The following is a 17,559-nucleotide window of genomic DNA, read 5'->3' on the forward strand; positions in this document are numbered from 1 at the left end:
GTCTCTACCGGAAAATTGGACAGATTCCTTCCTTCTTATGGCATTTTACTAAGCTTTTGAGCACTCAAGATAATAATGTCCGGTGATTCGGTGGTATCTGGCTAGTGAAAAGGCTCAGAGCAAACCTGTCATCTCTGATTTTCTCCTTATCTTCATTAACCTCCCTTGGCTGAAAGTTTCACGAACTTTGTCCACCTGCAGCAAGGCGGGCTGCTGCGGAGGGACACTCACTCACTCCTAGTCTGTTGCTCCTAAGCAGAGCCCCAAATAAAACCTGAAATATAGCAAGAACTTAGTGCAGCATCCTGGTGAGTGGAGTTTGTTAGCCGATTGGAGACTGGGATCAAAATACTTAAACAATAGTTTTATGAGTATTTATTATTATTTTAAGAGAAAAAAGAGGATAAATATGAATGGAGAGGTGTGTTGTGAATTCCTCAGGGATATAGCCATGGACAGATCTGTCTTCAGTTCAGAGAACTGGACAGGTTGGTATTAAGTCTTCGTTTCATGTGAATGATAATCCAAAACTATTTCTGAAGAAGAGCTTTTAAAAAAACACAAATCCTGCTCAGCCTGATTCTGAAATACAGTTGATTACAGCATGGAGTGGAAGTTCAATCAAACAGAAAAATACAAAACTTTTTTATGATTTCAAGAAGAAGTATTTCTTTTTGCTAAATCCAACATTTGCAGGTTGGTGGTGGTTTTTTTGTTTTGGTTATGGTGTGGGTTTTTTGGTTTGTTTTGGTTTGATTATTTTTTTTGGGGGAGGGAGGGTGTTTTTTGTTTTTTGTTTTGTTTTAATTTTTATTTCTATCTCTTTTTTTTTTTTTTTTCTCATTTTTTTTCTTCTCCTGAGTGAACAAATCCAGTTTTTTTTTCAGTTGGACATGGTTTTATTTTGCAGCACAGCTTCCAGAATTGCATGCGTGTGGGATCGCGGCTGGGACCAGCGGAGAGCTGTGGCGCTCTGCCAGGAGCTCGCCCTGTCCCCGCAATACAGATGGATTGCCAGCGTTCTGGAGAAAAACAACTCCAAAACTTTAAACAAATTATGCTTAATGGAAATAAACGTTTTTTTGCCCTCCTGCGTAATGATTTGGATAATGTGCTGGCTGTGTGTTTCTGGAGGATGGAGGACGGGGAGAGGAGGGCAGAGACAGAGCTCTGTGTGCCTGTAACTTGCTCTCTGGTGGACGCTCTGGGAAGCCTATGGGGGAAGCTACGATGTTTCTAAGTTCGGAGTGTTTTTTAACACCCAGTCCATCTTTCCATTAGAAGGTGTGCAGGCTAACTACAGCCAGCTGTGATAATGGCATTTACCTAGTGGTTGTTTCCTTCTGTATAAGGATTTGAAAGACGTGGAAAGGCCTATGTCTTGTATCTGGCATTCTGTGTACAGCTTTGATGCTGTCTTCCATGAAATTCACCTGAGTTTTGGTGGCAAGCGGCAATGTCATGAAACCAATACTGGGTAGTTGGGTTTTTTAATATAAAAAAGGGCAAGCAGAGTAGGCTATCACCTGCTTCACAGATGAAAAGGCACCATAGCCATATCTCTCTGTTTTTTCTAAGCTGGTGCTGATAAATCTTTTCTCTCACTTCTGTTGCTATGGTGTTAGTTCTGTGCAAAAACAAACCTTTGGCTGATCATGTCAAATGCAAAGATCGTTTGGAGAGAGAGATGCTGAAAGAGAAGGGAAGTAGGAGGGCTCAAATTCCAGCTGATGACAAACAATGAATCAGTGTTTGTCTCAGCAGAGGGCCATCAGAAATTTTGCACTCTACTTTCACTGACTTTTGCTCGGCTCTGATAACTTGAAAAGGCGTCTTTTTTTTTCTCCCTCAAATCTTTTTTTCTTTCTTTTTCTTCTACTTTTATGTTTCGGTTTTTTTTCTTCTTGGTACATAAAAGGAAGGTGGATCTGTTCCAAATTCCACACAGCCCAGGAATATTTGCTTTCCGCAGCATGGCCCAGAACACAGAGAACTTATTCTTGCAAACGGTTTGGTCCTCCAGTCCACAAAATACTGGATCAAATTTTGAAGGTTTGTGTGGTTGAAATGTACCTGCTGTCCTTGCTGAGGCAAGTGAAGTGGTCATTGACCTGCCTAGTGGAGGGGCTGCCTTAAGCGTGCTGTCATTTCTGGCATTGCTTTCCTGGTGAAGCAGAGCACTGTTACAGGGTCCCTTTTTAACACTTTCTGATGTGCGAAGAAGGTGCATTTTGGTTTCGTTCTCAAAATATGCCAGTTGCTTTTAGCTGGCACAACCGTTGTGAAAAAAAGTTATCTTCCCCAGATGTCTTATGTTTCTGGAAAACACTGCTGAAAATGCCTTAATATGCCTTGAAGGCTTATTTCTGTTCTTGGGTCAAGGCTGAAAGGGAGGACTGTTTTCTTGTTTCCTGAATGTTTCTGTGCGGATTGAGCTGCAAGGGCAGGAATAATGTAGAGGGATAACCAATCTCAAATACTTATTAGCTTCTCAGTGTTTTTCAGACTGGAAGTCCTGAAAATGGATTAATTCACATTTTTGTACCGTGGCAACTGGGAACTTTCTGACCCAGTTAAATGGACCCTTTGTTTTGCTGTTTCCTTCCAGATGTGATAGGCAGATGAAAAGACCTCAGGAGAAGCAGCGTGGTTATCTGAGACTTATTTTAAAGTTATTAACTGATTTTTCTGGAAGTTGGTTGCAGAAGTAGATCATCTCCTTGCACATCCTTAGCCAAGCTGCAGTTCACTTGGTTTTGCCTTGATTTTGCAGACACTCATGTTTGCCCTTAGCCTTCATCCACGCTACTTGTGGGAGTAAAAACCTAAGTGCCAGCAAAGCCAGACCTTCTGTGGGCTGCCTCACCCAGCCACAGCTTACTGGTTTAGTCTGCCGGTTTAGTTTTATTGGGGCTTGAAGCTCCAGCCGTCCTGTCTTATCGCTATCTTCCTTAAGGCACTCCTTAATCCAAAGCAAGGCCATTTCTGTAGGGTGGGAAATTTTATTAGGACAAAACTCCAGGAAATGAGACAGTAAAGACGAGGCTTCTATCAAAACAGCGTCAGCAGCCTCTTGTGCCCAGCCCTCCTCTCTCTCCTGTACCCCCCACGCCCTTCTCTGCCAGAGCTGAGTAACAGGGATACCAGCAATGGGAGAGAATGTGCGTGTAGCTGTGTAATCAGATGCTAACTTCAGTTTGGTGAGCACACATCTGTCTCTCATTGCGAAGATGTTCCCAGTTTGAAGTTTACACGGTTACATTGTCGCTTGTGCAGTAGGTCCCGCCATCGGTGGAAGAGCAGTGCTTGGTAATGTGGCAGCTGTGGGCAGCCGGGTGTGTTGGCTTGAACATGAGCCAGATCTGGTACTTGTGCTGTACAAATGTTCAAACCTGATAAGTAGCTTTGTAGGATCATTAAGTTTGGTAGGGCCCTTGGGAATCCATAATATATCATCTTGATCAAAACAGATTCAACATTAAATTCAGACCAAGTTGCGTAGGGCTTTGTCCAGTCGGGTCTTAAAAACCTCAAAAGATGGAGATCCTACAGCCTCTGTGGGACTCTGTGCTGCAACTCCTGGTAGAAATTTTTTCCTGGTTTAGTTGGAATCTGCACTGTTTTGATTTATGACCTGACAAATCTGAGCTTCTGAGCCCTCACAGTGACATTGGCCCGTTCTCTTAGTACCCTTGCGTGCATCCCCTCAGGTCCCATAGCTGTCTTTGCGCTGAGATTTCCTCAAGAGATCCCTAACTCTAATCTTTTTCAAGTACAGGTGGTTCCTTTCCTCCTTGAACCCTGTCTTGATACTGAGGACCAAACCCTGTGACACATCACCATGGCTTTCGTGCCTCCCCACGCTGTCTTGAGCAGAGTTTCTGCACACCCCACCCCAAGTCTGTGTCCCCCACCCAGGTCACTGCCCAGGTCTGCTAGTGGGAGTGCTGTGGGAGCTGCATCCCTCCTCACCTGCTAAGTAGCTGTCACTGCAGCAAATGAATTTGCAAAGGTCCTGAGTCACTTGCTTTTGTGTTACCTGTATTACTACTGTCCTGGGTGCTGTTTAGTGCAATCACAGAATGTTAGGGATTGGAAGGGACCTCAAAAGATCATCCCGAAGGGCGAAGGGCATGGCAGGCGTTCCTGTGATAGTGGTGATAATCTGTGATAGTGGTGCTAATCTTTGTTGGCTCATTCCTTTTGCATGTATAAGGACTGGGAAAGACACCTGAAGAGGGAAATGTTGGCCTAGGGTGGGGAAGCATGGGGAGGTGTTTGGATGAAGGGTGCTCGCCAACGAGCTCACCGGTTTTTCACAGGATTAGATCTACACTGCTGAGAAATAAATGTCTGATTAAAGTTTTCTGCAATTCAGTAAAATAAGAATCCTAATGGATTTGGGTAACATACCAAAATAAAGGCAGCATGTGAAGTAAATGCCTCCTGTGTGGCAGTGGTACCTTGGATGGTGGCAGGGACAAGAACCTCAGATCTTCCCTATGTTAATAAAAGGTTTCTCTCTGGTTTCTTCAGCTTGACCTCACCAAACCCATTGAAGATCAGGGACCTTTGGATGTGATCATACATAAACTGACCGACGTCATCCTTGAAGCAGACCAGAATGACAGCCAGTCACTCGAGTTGGTTCAGAGGTTCCAGGTAAGTGGTTCTTTCGTAGTCTTTCTGCATTTCAAGCAGGAGGATGATCTTGGTGCAGCAAACTCAATCTGTTTCCTGTGCAGTTGGTAGGGTTTGATGAAAAGAGCTCCCTGGTATGCTGCTGCCCTGCTACTGGTAGCCCAGCAAAACAAGTTTTGTCAGTCAAAAATAGCCTTGCACCTTTGGATAGGTTTTGCGTTGTATTGGTAAGGTTAGCGAGAACTGGTGTGCTACCAAATGTTGTCCTGATGTCATTCTAAGAGCATGAGTGCTATTCACAAAGAAGAATGGGTGTTTGCAGAGTCCTTTACATGTGTTTCTCCATGACAGAAGCCACTAAATTAATTTTCCCAGTTCTGTTTTGTCTTCCGAGATCCTGGAAAGCTGATTTCTGTAACATCAAGGTTACTGTGATTCTGTCCTCTGGTACTGAGAATCCTTTTATATTATTTTTTTCCCCACATTTACATTGAAGGTCAGAAATATGCTGGGCATAGTGTTACAGACAACTGTTTTCCCAAAGAATTCTTATTCCTATGGAATATGCTTATGTCAGGTGGAAAAACAGCTCAGACAAATTTTGCAGTTTTGACAACTTTATTTTCTTGGGAAATGAGGTTCTTTGCTCTGCTTAATGTCCTACAACTAGTAATGCAGAAAATATTTTACTTAATGGAGTCAGTATGCTCTTTGCTCTAGTTACAAAGCTTTTTCTGCCTCCCACATGCGTATTACTCAACTACATACAAGAGATGAAAAGGTTTTACTTGTGGGTCTGATCTTCTGGCACCAGTTCTCTGAATAGTAGATGACTATTCATCACCAAGTAGTGCGGGCATCCACTTCCCACAGCACTGGCAGCTTGTGAATGTCCTGAGAAGCATATGGAGAGATGGACTTTGGGGCTTTCTTTTCTCAGTCTTTCTCTGTTTCAGACCTTAACTAGTTTGCCTTCACAATATACCCATCCTGCCGATGAGAACTGCTGACCAAAGAGATAAAGAGCACATGTTTTAAGTTGCTCACAGCTGATCACAATTCATGAGGTTCCTCATTCCCAATCCTGACGTTGTAGTGCGCGTTCCTGAAGGCCAGGCTGTGTGAGGCTCTGTGTGGCACTGCGGCACCTCCCCGGTCCCCTGGAGAATGTGCTGGTAGGGAACTTGTGCAGACAGTTGTAGAACGACAGCTGGTGTGTAGCAGTACAATTAATTTAAAACACTGTTCTTGTATTCTGGAGCAAGAACTCTTCGGTGGATGTGGAACATTTTGAATAAGAACTCCAGCTAGTCAGCTTACTGTATTTAATAGCTTCAGGTCACAAGCTGATGCTGTTCTCAAGTACTGAAGTGAGGCCTGGAGGAAACAATAGTAAGTACAGAGGATGATGCATTTGACCACCAAGGTGAAGTTTGGTCTGAAATGGGCTGGAGCACTTTGCAGCCAGAGCCGTGGCGTTGGCTCAGGACTTAGTGGGCTGTGCTCATGTGTGCTGCACTGCTGGAAGGCCGGTAGACATAAAGTGACCCGCTAAAGCTAAATCTCTTACTCCGATATATTTCTTAATGTAATTGTAATGTGATACTTCGATTTTCTTCTGTGTACCTTTTTTACTGTTTAAATAACTTAATCTGTTATTTTTGTTTAGGTTAAATATTGAAGCTTTGTTTTTAAATATCTTTAAGTTAGAAAATCTCAGTGAAAATACGATTTTTATCTAATGAGTTTGGCTAAATTCTAAGAGAGTGAGAGAAGCAGTATATATGGATATATTATCCATTTATTCTTTACTTCAGGTACTTGCTTGTTGTATTTTTTTTTTTCGATAGCCCTTGTAAAAGGCTAATATAACCTGAATAGAAATGCAGTGACCTAAAAACAACAGAAATATCCCCTTATGAAAAAATGAAAACCCAAATAAAACAGCAGCTACAAACCAAAAACCCAGCTTCCCCACCCAAAGCCTCTCCTAGAATTCTCAATATGTACAGAGCTATGTACGTTAAAGCTATGTCACTGGTCTTACAGGATTTGTTTTCTTTCAACAGATAATACCAAATACAGCATTTTTTTTTTTAGCCATAGTCTATTTGAAGTGAAAGTACTGATTTAAACTTTTAGAAATGATAACTCGCATAGAACAGTTAATACTGCATAAAAATAAGAAATGTATGTGGTGATATTTCCATTTTCTAAGCTGCTGTCAGAAGGAAGTTATAGAATACAGTGCTGCTTGGATTTTTTTCTTTTTTTTTAGGAAGTAAGCTATAATTCAGTTTCAGTACAGGATTGCCTACTGCAGAGGACTCAAATTTCCACGTTTTATTTCTGAATTGTACGTACTGGCAGGGACAGGAACAGGAGACTGACTGTAGGCAAAAGCTTGGCAAAACTTGAACAAATTGTACATTTCTATCAGGCTTATTGAATTTGCTACTGTTGTGCATGATGGCAGCAATTTTACCACCTGGACCTTTTGGTCATGCTATTTATGTTTTTTCTAGAACTTCAGCTCCGCTGGTTCCTTAGCACAGCAAGCTTCAGCCAGATATACTCTAGAAGGGCTGTTGCAGGGCTGCACTAGGAAACTTGCCTAATTCTTCTTGCGAAATGCTTGGATCCAGCTGGCTGGTACCTTCAAGGCTTTCATTTTTAGGGATATTAAATTTAACCGCAAATGAAAATAATAAAAAAGCCAGGCATGTTAGAGGAGAACTTGATGTTCGTTCTTTTCTCCCTGTCATTAGTTTTTGGTTGTTCAGTAAGCACCATGTTATCTAATATATCTGTTCTTTTGAGCATGCCATCTTCCTGCAGAGGAGTGCAATGTAATGTCTGAAGAATTAGAAGGGGATCCTGGAATGTGCGTTCAGTCACATGCTTCTCCATGGTTTCATTATGTGATCTAGACCATTCCATTTGCATCTCTAAATTTTTATTTTGCAAGCTGTAAATTAAAGAAAATGGTATTAACTCCCTTTTGAGATTAATATGAGAAGCTCTTTAGGTCAACTCAGAGCAGCTCGCATAAGGACTTTGGATTTGTTTGTTTCTGTTTGGAGCTCTGGTATGAATTTGTAGTAGCTATGATGGCATCTGATTTACAGACAAAGTTACAATAGTCACACTGATGTCTGATGATCTGTTTTTACAGATTGTCCTTCAGTGTAGCCCAGTGGATGACTTGTCCGCAATCATGTCGTTGAACCAGAACGTAGGTTTCCATTACTGGACTACACATATTTCTGACTGTGGATATGAGATTATAATCTCTCAGTATCTTCAAAACTCATTCATTAGAAAAAGATCCTCTCCCAGTGCCTTCGAAACTGGAAGAGGATCTTTTTCTAGTGGATGAGGTAGGGGGCTTGGACCCCTGTGAGCAGGTCTCTGAATGATGTCCTCTCCTCAGTAAACCAAGGCTTTGGGCTTCTGGTTCTGCATATGTGACTGAGTTGTGGCACACTGCTTTTATGCAGGAAACTTCTGTTGTAGTAACACATGTACCCAGGAACCAGCAGAGCAGAGCAGAGGCCTACCAGTGCTGAATTAAGTCACAAGGTGTGCTTAAAGGGTATATTCTCATGTAATTTTGTATTCAGGGCAGAAACTGGCAGGAAATTTCTGCCTGTCTCCACCTATCCTGTATTATTTTTGCATAAGATACCGAGAACTAATAGAAATGAAGTATATTCCCTAGAAAAAAATGAAGTGTAAGGAGGATCCATTTGTATAAAGTGTGTGGGGTGGAGTTGTTGGTTTGGGTTTTTTCAACTAAAATCAATGAACAACTTAGAAAATGTGAAGTGACCACCTTACCAGAAAGCTACTTAAGTGTGTGTGATGTCATATAAGCACTGTGGTATTTCTGGGACCTGGACACAAATGGAAATAGCGTGGTTCCTTTATTGTTCATTAAATTCACTGAAAAAGTTATTATGATCTTGACGAGACCAAGAAGTCCAAAATTCAATATGCTGATTTTCCTGCTCTTGAATATGAATGCAACAGCAAGGTGGAACCTGGCACCAGTCCTTGCTGCAGGGTCCATAAGGTGGTCTTCCAGGTAGCAGAGAGTAAGGGATCCTTGACTACAGGAGGAGGAACGGTCCGCCAGGTTACATTTATGCCCTTTTTTGGAATAACTTCTTTTCAGAGCCGTATTGCAGAGGCCTTGGCCACCTCACCTGGAAGAGCTGAGGAGGACACTGGGTTCATGTTTACACGAGTCTGTGCCTGGTTGCTGGGGTCTGTGATGAACTGTTGCACGGTCTGGTGTAGGGTGCTGGTAGACAGGAAGCCTCTTGGCAGGGCCTTTTTGTCTTGTTATTTAATGAGTGTTCTCAACTGCCTTGTAAAAAATAATCATTTCAGCAGACTCTGAAAACCGCAAAGAGGAGTTGCCTCTTGCCAGTGGGCTTTTAGCCACAGAAGACCTTTAGGGTTGAGCTTCCTGAGGTCTTCAGGCTATTTAGATGTGGTTTGGACTACAGTTTCTCAGGAGAGTATTGGTGGGTGCAAATTGTTCTCCACTGTATTGAAGATCAGTGATGAGTGCCTAGTGATCTCATCCAAAGTTGAACGAAGACCACATGCAGCATTTCGTGTATTGCATGAAGTGCAAAGCAGAGGAATCTTTCCGTTTACTTTGTGGGACTCTTAGATCCTTATTTTGGGGATGGTGATTATTTATAGAGATGATGATTAGTCTCCCTTGCTACCCACTGCAACACTGGTCTGAACTGATGAAACATAGTTTATTTTTTGTCTAGTAAAAAACTGTTAGAGTCCTTGGTGCTTCCATCTTGGCCAGAGGAACATAAAGTCAGGGGGAAGAGGCGTAGTCCTAAAGGGTCCCTTTTACTGGCTGGTGTTCCAGCTCCTGTCTTGGTAAGAAAGAGAACCAAACTATCTCAGTTCTTGCCTTTTAGACAGCTTATGACTTTGAAAAGTACGTTTTGGCTTTCATATGAAATTGACTGGGGAATCTTTCCTCCTGTTAGAGCAAAACACTCTAAACAGCTCCCTGTCATAGCTGTACAGGGGCTGAGTAGCTTCATTCATTGCAGCTTCATATGAGTCTGTTCCATTCAAAATGATGGCTCAAGTGATGTAAAATCAATAGGGTTATTAATTTGTTTTTCAGAGTGTTTTCTGAACAGGTTCTCTTTTCATTAGCCTTCTTAAAGAGATAGATCAGAAGCCATTTTTATGCCTAGGCTTCGGCTATCAGTTTGATGAAAATTCAGTGTTTTCTTCCCCCCTTGCTTGTCAACTGTTGCCTCTCCCACTGTGAAGCTGTCCAGGAATGGCTCTTCTGTTCTTGATTCATAAGCTTCCCTAGAAGGGTTTGGAACTGAGAGAAAGGAAATTAGGGAGATATTTCAGAAGGGAAGGAATTAGAGGATTGCTCTTGCTTGGAAGGGGAGAAGTGCATTGTTCTTGCTGCACCGATAACTTTCTTCAGAAGTCTCAGCTGCAATAAGGTGATCTGGGTATTTACTCATGGAGATTATGGGAGAGTTATTTTAATGCTGTCTTCATTTTGTTAAGATACTAGCCCATTCTTTTGCTAGTTTTCAGCTTTGTACTCTGAAAATACTTACATATTTCAGATTTCTTTTCACATGCTCTGCTGAGAAAAGGCAAATGAAAAATCAAAGGAAACTATTGAATCTGAGTATTTATTTTTTCTTTGGGGGACAGGGTGAGACACAAATTTCAAGTGGCCTATTTGCACCTGAATTCATAGGCCAATTGCTGTGGTTTTCCCATTTGAAAAATAATTCTCTCTTACACTGATTGGAAGAGCTTCATAAGCAGGCAAAATTAACTAAATTAGTTCAAGTACTAACTGGAAGGAGAGTTTCCCATTCGCAAGATGAAGCAGTGGTGGACTTTTGAAGGCAAAACGGGGAGGCTGAGTACTCAGAAAGTTGCTTTGAGGTTTACAGTCAATAAAAATGCTTCCCCTTGCTGCCCCCTCATCCCTCCCAACCACTTCAGGAATCTTTTCCAGATTCAGAGAAAAACAATTTTAAGATTGGTGTTCAAGATCCAACTTGTCTACACTTTTTGTTTTAGAAGGAGGTGTCTGTGAAAAAAGATTGTCACATAATATGCAACTTTTGTTTAATATTCAACAAAAGATTATAGAAGTTTTATTACTTAGTAATAAAATCAAGTCAATAAGTCAGTCTCTCATCATCCAATGACCTAATATTTGAAGCAGAAACTGTATCAACTTATATATATATTTATATATACATATATATGTATAATAATTAACTGCCTTTTTGAATAAAATTACTAACAACTCTATTCTCATCTATAGACAGACTTCTCAAGATTTTTTTTTTTTTGATCTGTGTTACATCCAGAGCTATTTAATCGAGAACGTGAAGTACTTGGTCTCTCATTTCAAGTTTCATTGCTGGCCTTCTGCCAGTAACAGAGCTGGTACAGAGCATTACTGAACGCCAAGCCTGTAATACAAACAAAGGAAGATCTGCTAAAGGTCCTAGTTTCTTCTTGTTTGCTTTTATTATGTCAAAGATTATAAAGAGGAAAACATAGACGTTGTCTGGGTCAAGCTGAAATGCGGCCCAAGAACAAAGCCCTTTCAAAATATTGTTGGGAAGCCTAAATATCCTCCAGATTGTTGCCTGGGTTGTTGGAATCTGCTGTTGGATACCAGCCTTTGGTAAATCCACCAAGGGCGAGTTTAGAGTTACTTTGTTGAAGTGATCAGAGAAGATGTGAACATTCAAAGTTGAAAGGCTGTGCTATACTGAAGCTATATCTTGGCTTCAGTGTTTCTCTTTTCCTGAGTTGGAAGGGACCCACAAGGATCATCGAGTCCAATTCCTGACAACCCCACAGTTCACACCATGTGTCTGAGGGTGTTGTCCAGTCTCTTCTTGAACACTGTCAGGCTTGGGGCCGTGACACCTCCCTGGGGAGCCTGTTCCAGGGCTGCACCACCCTCTGGGTGAAGAACCTTTTCCTAATGTCCAACCTGAACCTCCCCGGCACATCTTCCTGCCATTCCCTCGGGTTCTGTCATTGGTTGGCAGAGAGAGATCAGCACCTGCTGCTCCTCGTCCTCTTGAGGGAGCTGTAACCGCGATGACGTCTCCTCCTAGTCTCCTCATCTCCAGGCTGAGCAAACCAAGTGACTTTAGTTGCTCCTTTGGACACTCTCTAGCAGCTTTATGTGTTTTTTATCCTGTGGAGCCCAGACCTGCCCACAGTGCTCCAGGTGAGGCCGCACCAGTGCAGAGCAGAGCGGGACAATCACCTCCCTGCCCGGCCGACCATGCTGTGCTGGATGCACCCAGGACTCGGGTGGCCTCTTGGCTGCCTGGGCACACTGTTTTCCTGTCTTTTAAGTGATATTCACAGGTATATATTCAGTAGAATGTGATGGCTCAGTGTGCAGCAGTTCCTAGTAAAGAAGCAAAGTTTATGAAAAGTTTAACTTCAGCTACAATAATTTTCCTGTGAAGTTGACAAAATTGATTTTTCTTATTGTAATTTCCTGATTTGGGGAATTTGTGCTAGTGTTTGTATTTTCAAATTATTTATTTATTTAAAGTAGTTTTCCATGCATAGATATTGGAACTCTTTTCTTCTGCATGTGCTGGTGATGTACTGGTGTGAGGCTGGGAAGCTGTTGGCAGTGTCCATGCCCAAGGGGAGACTGGGTGATTTGCTTTGCAGATCCTGCTGCAACTTGATCATTCTGGTTTTGAATGCAGAGTTAATTACTTTGTGATGGAAATCCAGGCAACACACAATACCATGAGGAGAGGTGCTATGTTATAAGGACTTTAGGCACATGTTGATGTTCCTGTCCCCTAAACAGCTTCAGCAGTTAACCTCCGGCTGTGTTCAGATAGATGCCTTGTACAAATGAGTTGACCTTGTTCTGCATTGACAGACTCCTTTGCTTCAAATGAGAGACCGTTTCTGGATTCAGTTAAAATGAGAGACTTGTAGCCCGCCCTCAGATGACCTCTAGGAGACACTTATTCAGTTCCTAGTCCTTCACTCAGATTATACAGATCTTCACTGCCTTGCTGACAGTCTCTGAGTTTTGCCATTCCTATGCCCTCTGGCTGTCTGAGTACCTAAGCCTGTAAACAGAGAAGTGCTGGAGAATAGTACCTGAAAGAAATAGGTTTGATGCCAAGAAATTTACTTGTTTTGTAAAGAAAGCTCATGTTCAGTCTGCTGTGTGTATGCATGAAGGAGCTGTCACCTTACACTCAGTGCAGTTCTTGACAAAAGAGTAGTTTGTTGAAGTCCTCCAGGCTTCTGGAAAAGAGTCCCCATCTCCTTCTTCTTCATTGGTTTGCCTTACAGAGCTTTTTGGAGACTCCTTAAGGCAACAGAGTGAGAAATCAGTCACTGGAAAGTCAGCTAGGATGTCACTTTGGTTGATGCATTGCTGGCTGTAGAATGGCCTCAGGATCATGCCTTCATTGCTGTTAAACTTCATTATGCTGCGTCAACCTTACTGCTTGGATGATCTTTTAATATGGTTTGGAGCTATTATAATTATAAATAAAGCACTGTGAAGCTGCTTACAGAAAGCATAAAAAAGCAAGGGTCCCTCTGGAAATAGTGCACCAAAATAACAAGAGGAACACAGCAAACCCAGGGGAGTGAGGGTAGTCCTCAGTGCTGAGGTGAGCACCAGGAAGACTTGGGAAAGTGCGTAATGAGCTAGGAAAGGGAAAAATAATTCCTCCCTTGGAGGAGAGTGAAGGACATGGAGGCCATAGACAGGATGGATGTCTGTGTGAGGGAAAGGATTAGTATGTTCAGAGTAGGGGCTGGAAGTATGGGGAGCTTAAATTCAAGGTGGAACCAGAGTCTGGTCAAGGCAGAGAGGTGGTCCCCACAATGTGAGAGGAAGAGCTAGTACGTGCATCAGAAATGCCGCAGGGTGTTTGCTGTCAGATCCCTGCTGAGGACACGTTTCGGCTCATTCAGGCTGGTTACTGCATGTTCTTCCCCCGTCCCGCTGGCACTAGCTGGCTGTAACGTGCTCATCCTCTCAGTGGGCTCATGGACAGGCACAACGTGGTAGCTCCCTGTCTTTAAAGCTGAGGCACAGAGGGGCTAAAAGAGCCATCTTGGTGTGCTTTAGATATGTTAAGATGCTCGAGTACAGTTTCAGGGTCAGCAAGTTTAGGCTAATGCCCTAATCACTGGATTGTCTCAGCTCCACAAGGTTTCTTCTGAAGCTGAGTAAAAGGACACATATGCATGGGCATACATAGGTGTTTCAGATGCATTAGGTAGCAAGTTACCATATCTCTTCTGTATTTGAAAGCTGGCTGCTCTGCCTGAGAGCCTGGAAGTAGTGGGGGCAGGAGGCTCATGAAAACTGTTCTCTGTATGTCCTGGTTATTAATGACTTGAAATGAACTCAGCTTCTGCTCCAGTGCACCAAAGAGGCTTTTTATCCAGGCTACACTGCAAGGGTGAGACAGCAGCCGGGTCTGACAGTCTTGATGCCTGACTGTGCAGAAGGCTCTGTCTCTTACTTTTCCCAAGTGGCAGTGAGGTCGAGATTATCTTTGGGGAATCCACTCCTTGTGCTCTGCAGGGATTATTAAATACGTCAGACACACATACTGCCACTGAAGGGTGCCTCATGCACCGTGAAGGAAAGTGATTTGTGTGCTATGGCTGATGCAGTGGGTTCATTAAACCTCAATGCAGATCCTCTTAGCCTCAAAAGAATAATCCCCTTTTAGCAAGCCATCAGTTCAGACTACGTAGTCAGCAGAAAGCAATAGTTTGCCAGTGCTTAGGAGGAGAGTGAGGAGGAAGGCAGCTTCCCCAGGCAATATCTGGAGCAGAATCACTTGCTGGGAGCAGATAATGCCATTCCTTTCTCTCCAGCTCAATATCCACGAAAGTGCATCTCCTGAGACCGCATCACACTCCTAAGTATCCTTTGGAGTACGTTTCCAAAGTAACCAACTTAGGGAAGCAGGACTTAATGGAAGTCCATTACTTGCAGGAGCATTTCCCATGTATTTGCATGAATGCATTTAAAGAGATGAGTGGAAACATGAAGATAACTTTGGGAAGTTGGGTAAAATAAAGGCAGATGCTGACTTTGGAAACATTTGTCTGATTTTGGATAGATTAAGATAAAGGCTTATTTGTCCTCTTGACTTTATGGTGCCAGGCTGAGGCAATGATGAAGGAACTCGACTTCTGTTCAGAGAAACAGAAGGAAGTTTTGTTGTGTTTGCAAGGCCAGTACCTGGCAGCTGTGTCTGTGGTCATGGCCAAGATGCAGTAATGCAATCACAGCCTCAGTGAATGGGGAATTGATTTCCCAAGAAGATCCATGAGAACATTAAGTTTGCTTTGTTCTTGTAGTCAGGAGAGGAGAGTATGAGCTTAGAGAAGTAGCAAGATAGATGCTTTCAAAACTCATTGAAGACACAGCGAAGCAGCAGTCTCTTCAGGTCTGCCAAAAAGAATTCCAGCCCTTATCGTCCAGCTCTTAATACTGTCTTCAGCCCAGCTAGAGGACAGCAATAATAACATTGAAGAACTCAGATGTAGTCCTGAGCTTAGTTCAGGCAGTTACAATGTTCATGTCAGTAATTCAATGCAAGGCTGACCCCAAGATAGCATCGTGCCATCTTTCTTTTCCTAACTGCTTTTCGCAGCCCTGCTCACAGCTGTTAATGTGGCACTTGCCACTGGTTCCCTTCTGAGTTGATGTGGTAGCAGCACAGGTTTCACTGGTGAGTCCACAGGAGACATTTCCCATCCCAAAACAGATAGCTGTCATGTTTGTGTTTGTTTCAAAAGTCAGTGTCTAGACTGGTGACTTCCTGCATTGCCATGGTCCATTTGCCTCCCCTTGAAGAGAAACTGGGCATTGAGGTTTTTAACGTAGTCCTCTTCCCCATCTCCCTACTTTTCCACACTCTTCAACCAACCTAATGTCTTTTTTTTTTTTTCTTTGTATTTGTTTTCCAGGAGTATATTGATGCTCATCCTGAAACCATTATCCTGGACCCTCTTCCAGCTATTCGTACGCTTCTGGACCGATCCAAGTCTTATGAGCTAATTCGGCAAATAGAGGCATACATGCAAGGTAGGCCCATACGAGCTCTCCCTGAAGGCTCTTATTGTGATTGTAGAGAAGGAAGCAGCTGGATGTGAGGTTTGAAGTAGTGGTTTTGGGCCCCTCGCACTCTGTCTCTCCATGGAGTACAAACACGGCAGGATTGCCCTCTGGAATCCCATCCTGTTCTTTTTCCATCTATACAAAGGAGGTTTGCATCTGGTTAAAACTACAATGTGGGTTTAATGAGGACCATATTTACTACAGTGAGTGCTCCCAGAAATCTTCTGGAAAACATTGTCTTTTTCTGTGTGATGGTAAATTGAAATGACTCTACAAACTTAGCAGCTTGTCATAAGGATCCTGAGGTGTGAATTTGGGGGAGATCTATGGAAGAAGAAAAAGAAGGTTTGGAATAGATTGAAAAAATTAAATTGTAAATAGAGCTAAGATCTCTGAGAAACACTGGAAGCCTATTGCACAAGTTAATTGCTAGGAGGAACACAAATACGTTTCTGGTGTTGGCTAGTTACCTGACAGACTCTTGCCTTTAGTTGGCATCATTTGAGTTGTATTCCCACATTTAGAAGTCCTGCCTTTACAACCTGAGTAATTGTAGTATCTTATAATTTTAACCATTGTAACTGTTGGGCTAAGTTTGACTTTCATTCCCTTTCTACTCCTGTTACTGTCGTATTCTCAAAACATTTATTGGCTTTTGAGTTTAAATCTAGAGTAGTTCTTGAAGTAGCTGTTTCATATGTTAGACGACCATATTTGGGGGAAATTGCTTTGCAAAACTATGTTCTAATGAGGCATAATTGGAATTACCATTTAGGATTGTGTTATCTCTCTCTTGATGGGCAGATAAGAAGCTCATCAATTTGTATTTTTATAATTGTGGATTTATAAACATACTGTTCGCATCTGACCTGCCTGGCTACATCGGCAATGTCTTTATATAAAAATAAGACTAGTAATTCACAGCACTTTCTCTTGTGTAGCTCTTTTGGAATCTCTGTAGGAAAACAAATTCAATTTGTATAAAGTAATTTTTGTGAGTGGTTATTACTGTTGGTGAGTGGGAGAGAGGTGCTGAGGGAAACCTGTGCTCTGAGGAAACGGTTGGGATTTTGTTCTAGCAGCAGAAGAAATTTAGTAGGTGTTTGCTTTTTTTTTTCTTAAATGACTGTTGGTATTATTAGTGTTATCTCTGTGAGAACAATATGTTCAGGAGAGCATCCAGTTTCTGCAAGTAGTTTGTCTAGTGCATGTTTCGGCCTCCTCTGGTCAAACTGATGATAAAACGGGAAAACAGCATCAGAAAGAAAAAAGTAGGTTTTAATTCAGTTAAAACTGACAGTTTAAAGACAAGCTGTTAATAAAGTTGAGGAATGAGGTAAGAAAAAACTTCACCTGTTCTCACTGGCTGCTGCAGCGTTATGTGACCATATTTCCCCTGTTCTTGCGTCCCCTCATACTCCCTCATCTCATCTTATTTCTGTCTCGTCATCAGAAATATCATGACAGAGACCTTGAACCAACTTTGTATTTAGCTGGGGAAATCTCAGAAGAGCTGAGTAATTGGCTAACTTCTTGTTCTGACCTAAGTAGATCAGCCTCTGTATTCCCACACGTAATGATCTGCAGTGAGAAATTCGGGAGACCAAAAAAGTTACATCCCTCTAGACAGTGTGGTGTTTTTTTCCCCCCTCCTTGTTTTCACCTGCTAAATTGTGTTTCCTACTTTGCAGCTGTCATGTCATATCCCAAGGCCATGAGCACTTAGA

The 17,559-nt window shown here is 42.4% G+C and overlaps 1 protein-coding gene across 6 annotated transcripts in view; it reads left to right on the forward strand.

The window, feature by feature from the left end:
• ITPK1 (inositol-tetrakisphosphate 1-kinase) overlaps nt 1-17,559 on the forward strand; it is a 149,894-nt gene that overhangs the window by 71,108 nt on the left and 61,227 nt on the right. For all 6 annotated transcript variants that reach the window (XM_065063621.1, XM_065063623.1, XM_065063620.1 and 3 more), the window contains exons 3-4: nt 4,537-4,662; nt 15,682-15,799. In XM_065063621.1, the coding sequence (XP_064919693.1) occupies nt 4,537-4,662; nt 15,682-15,799 (244 nt within the window). The remainder of the gene's footprint in view (nt 1-4,536; nt 4,663-15,681; nt 15,800-17,559) is intronic.

This window comes from Columba livia, chromosome 5 (genome assembly GCF_036013475.1).
Source record: "Columba livia isolate bColLiv1 breed racing homer chromosome 5, bColLiv1.pat.W.v2, whole genome shotgun sequence".
NCBI classification, from domain to species: Eukaryota; Metazoa; Chordata; class Aves; order Columbiformes; family Columbidae; genus Columba; species Columba livia.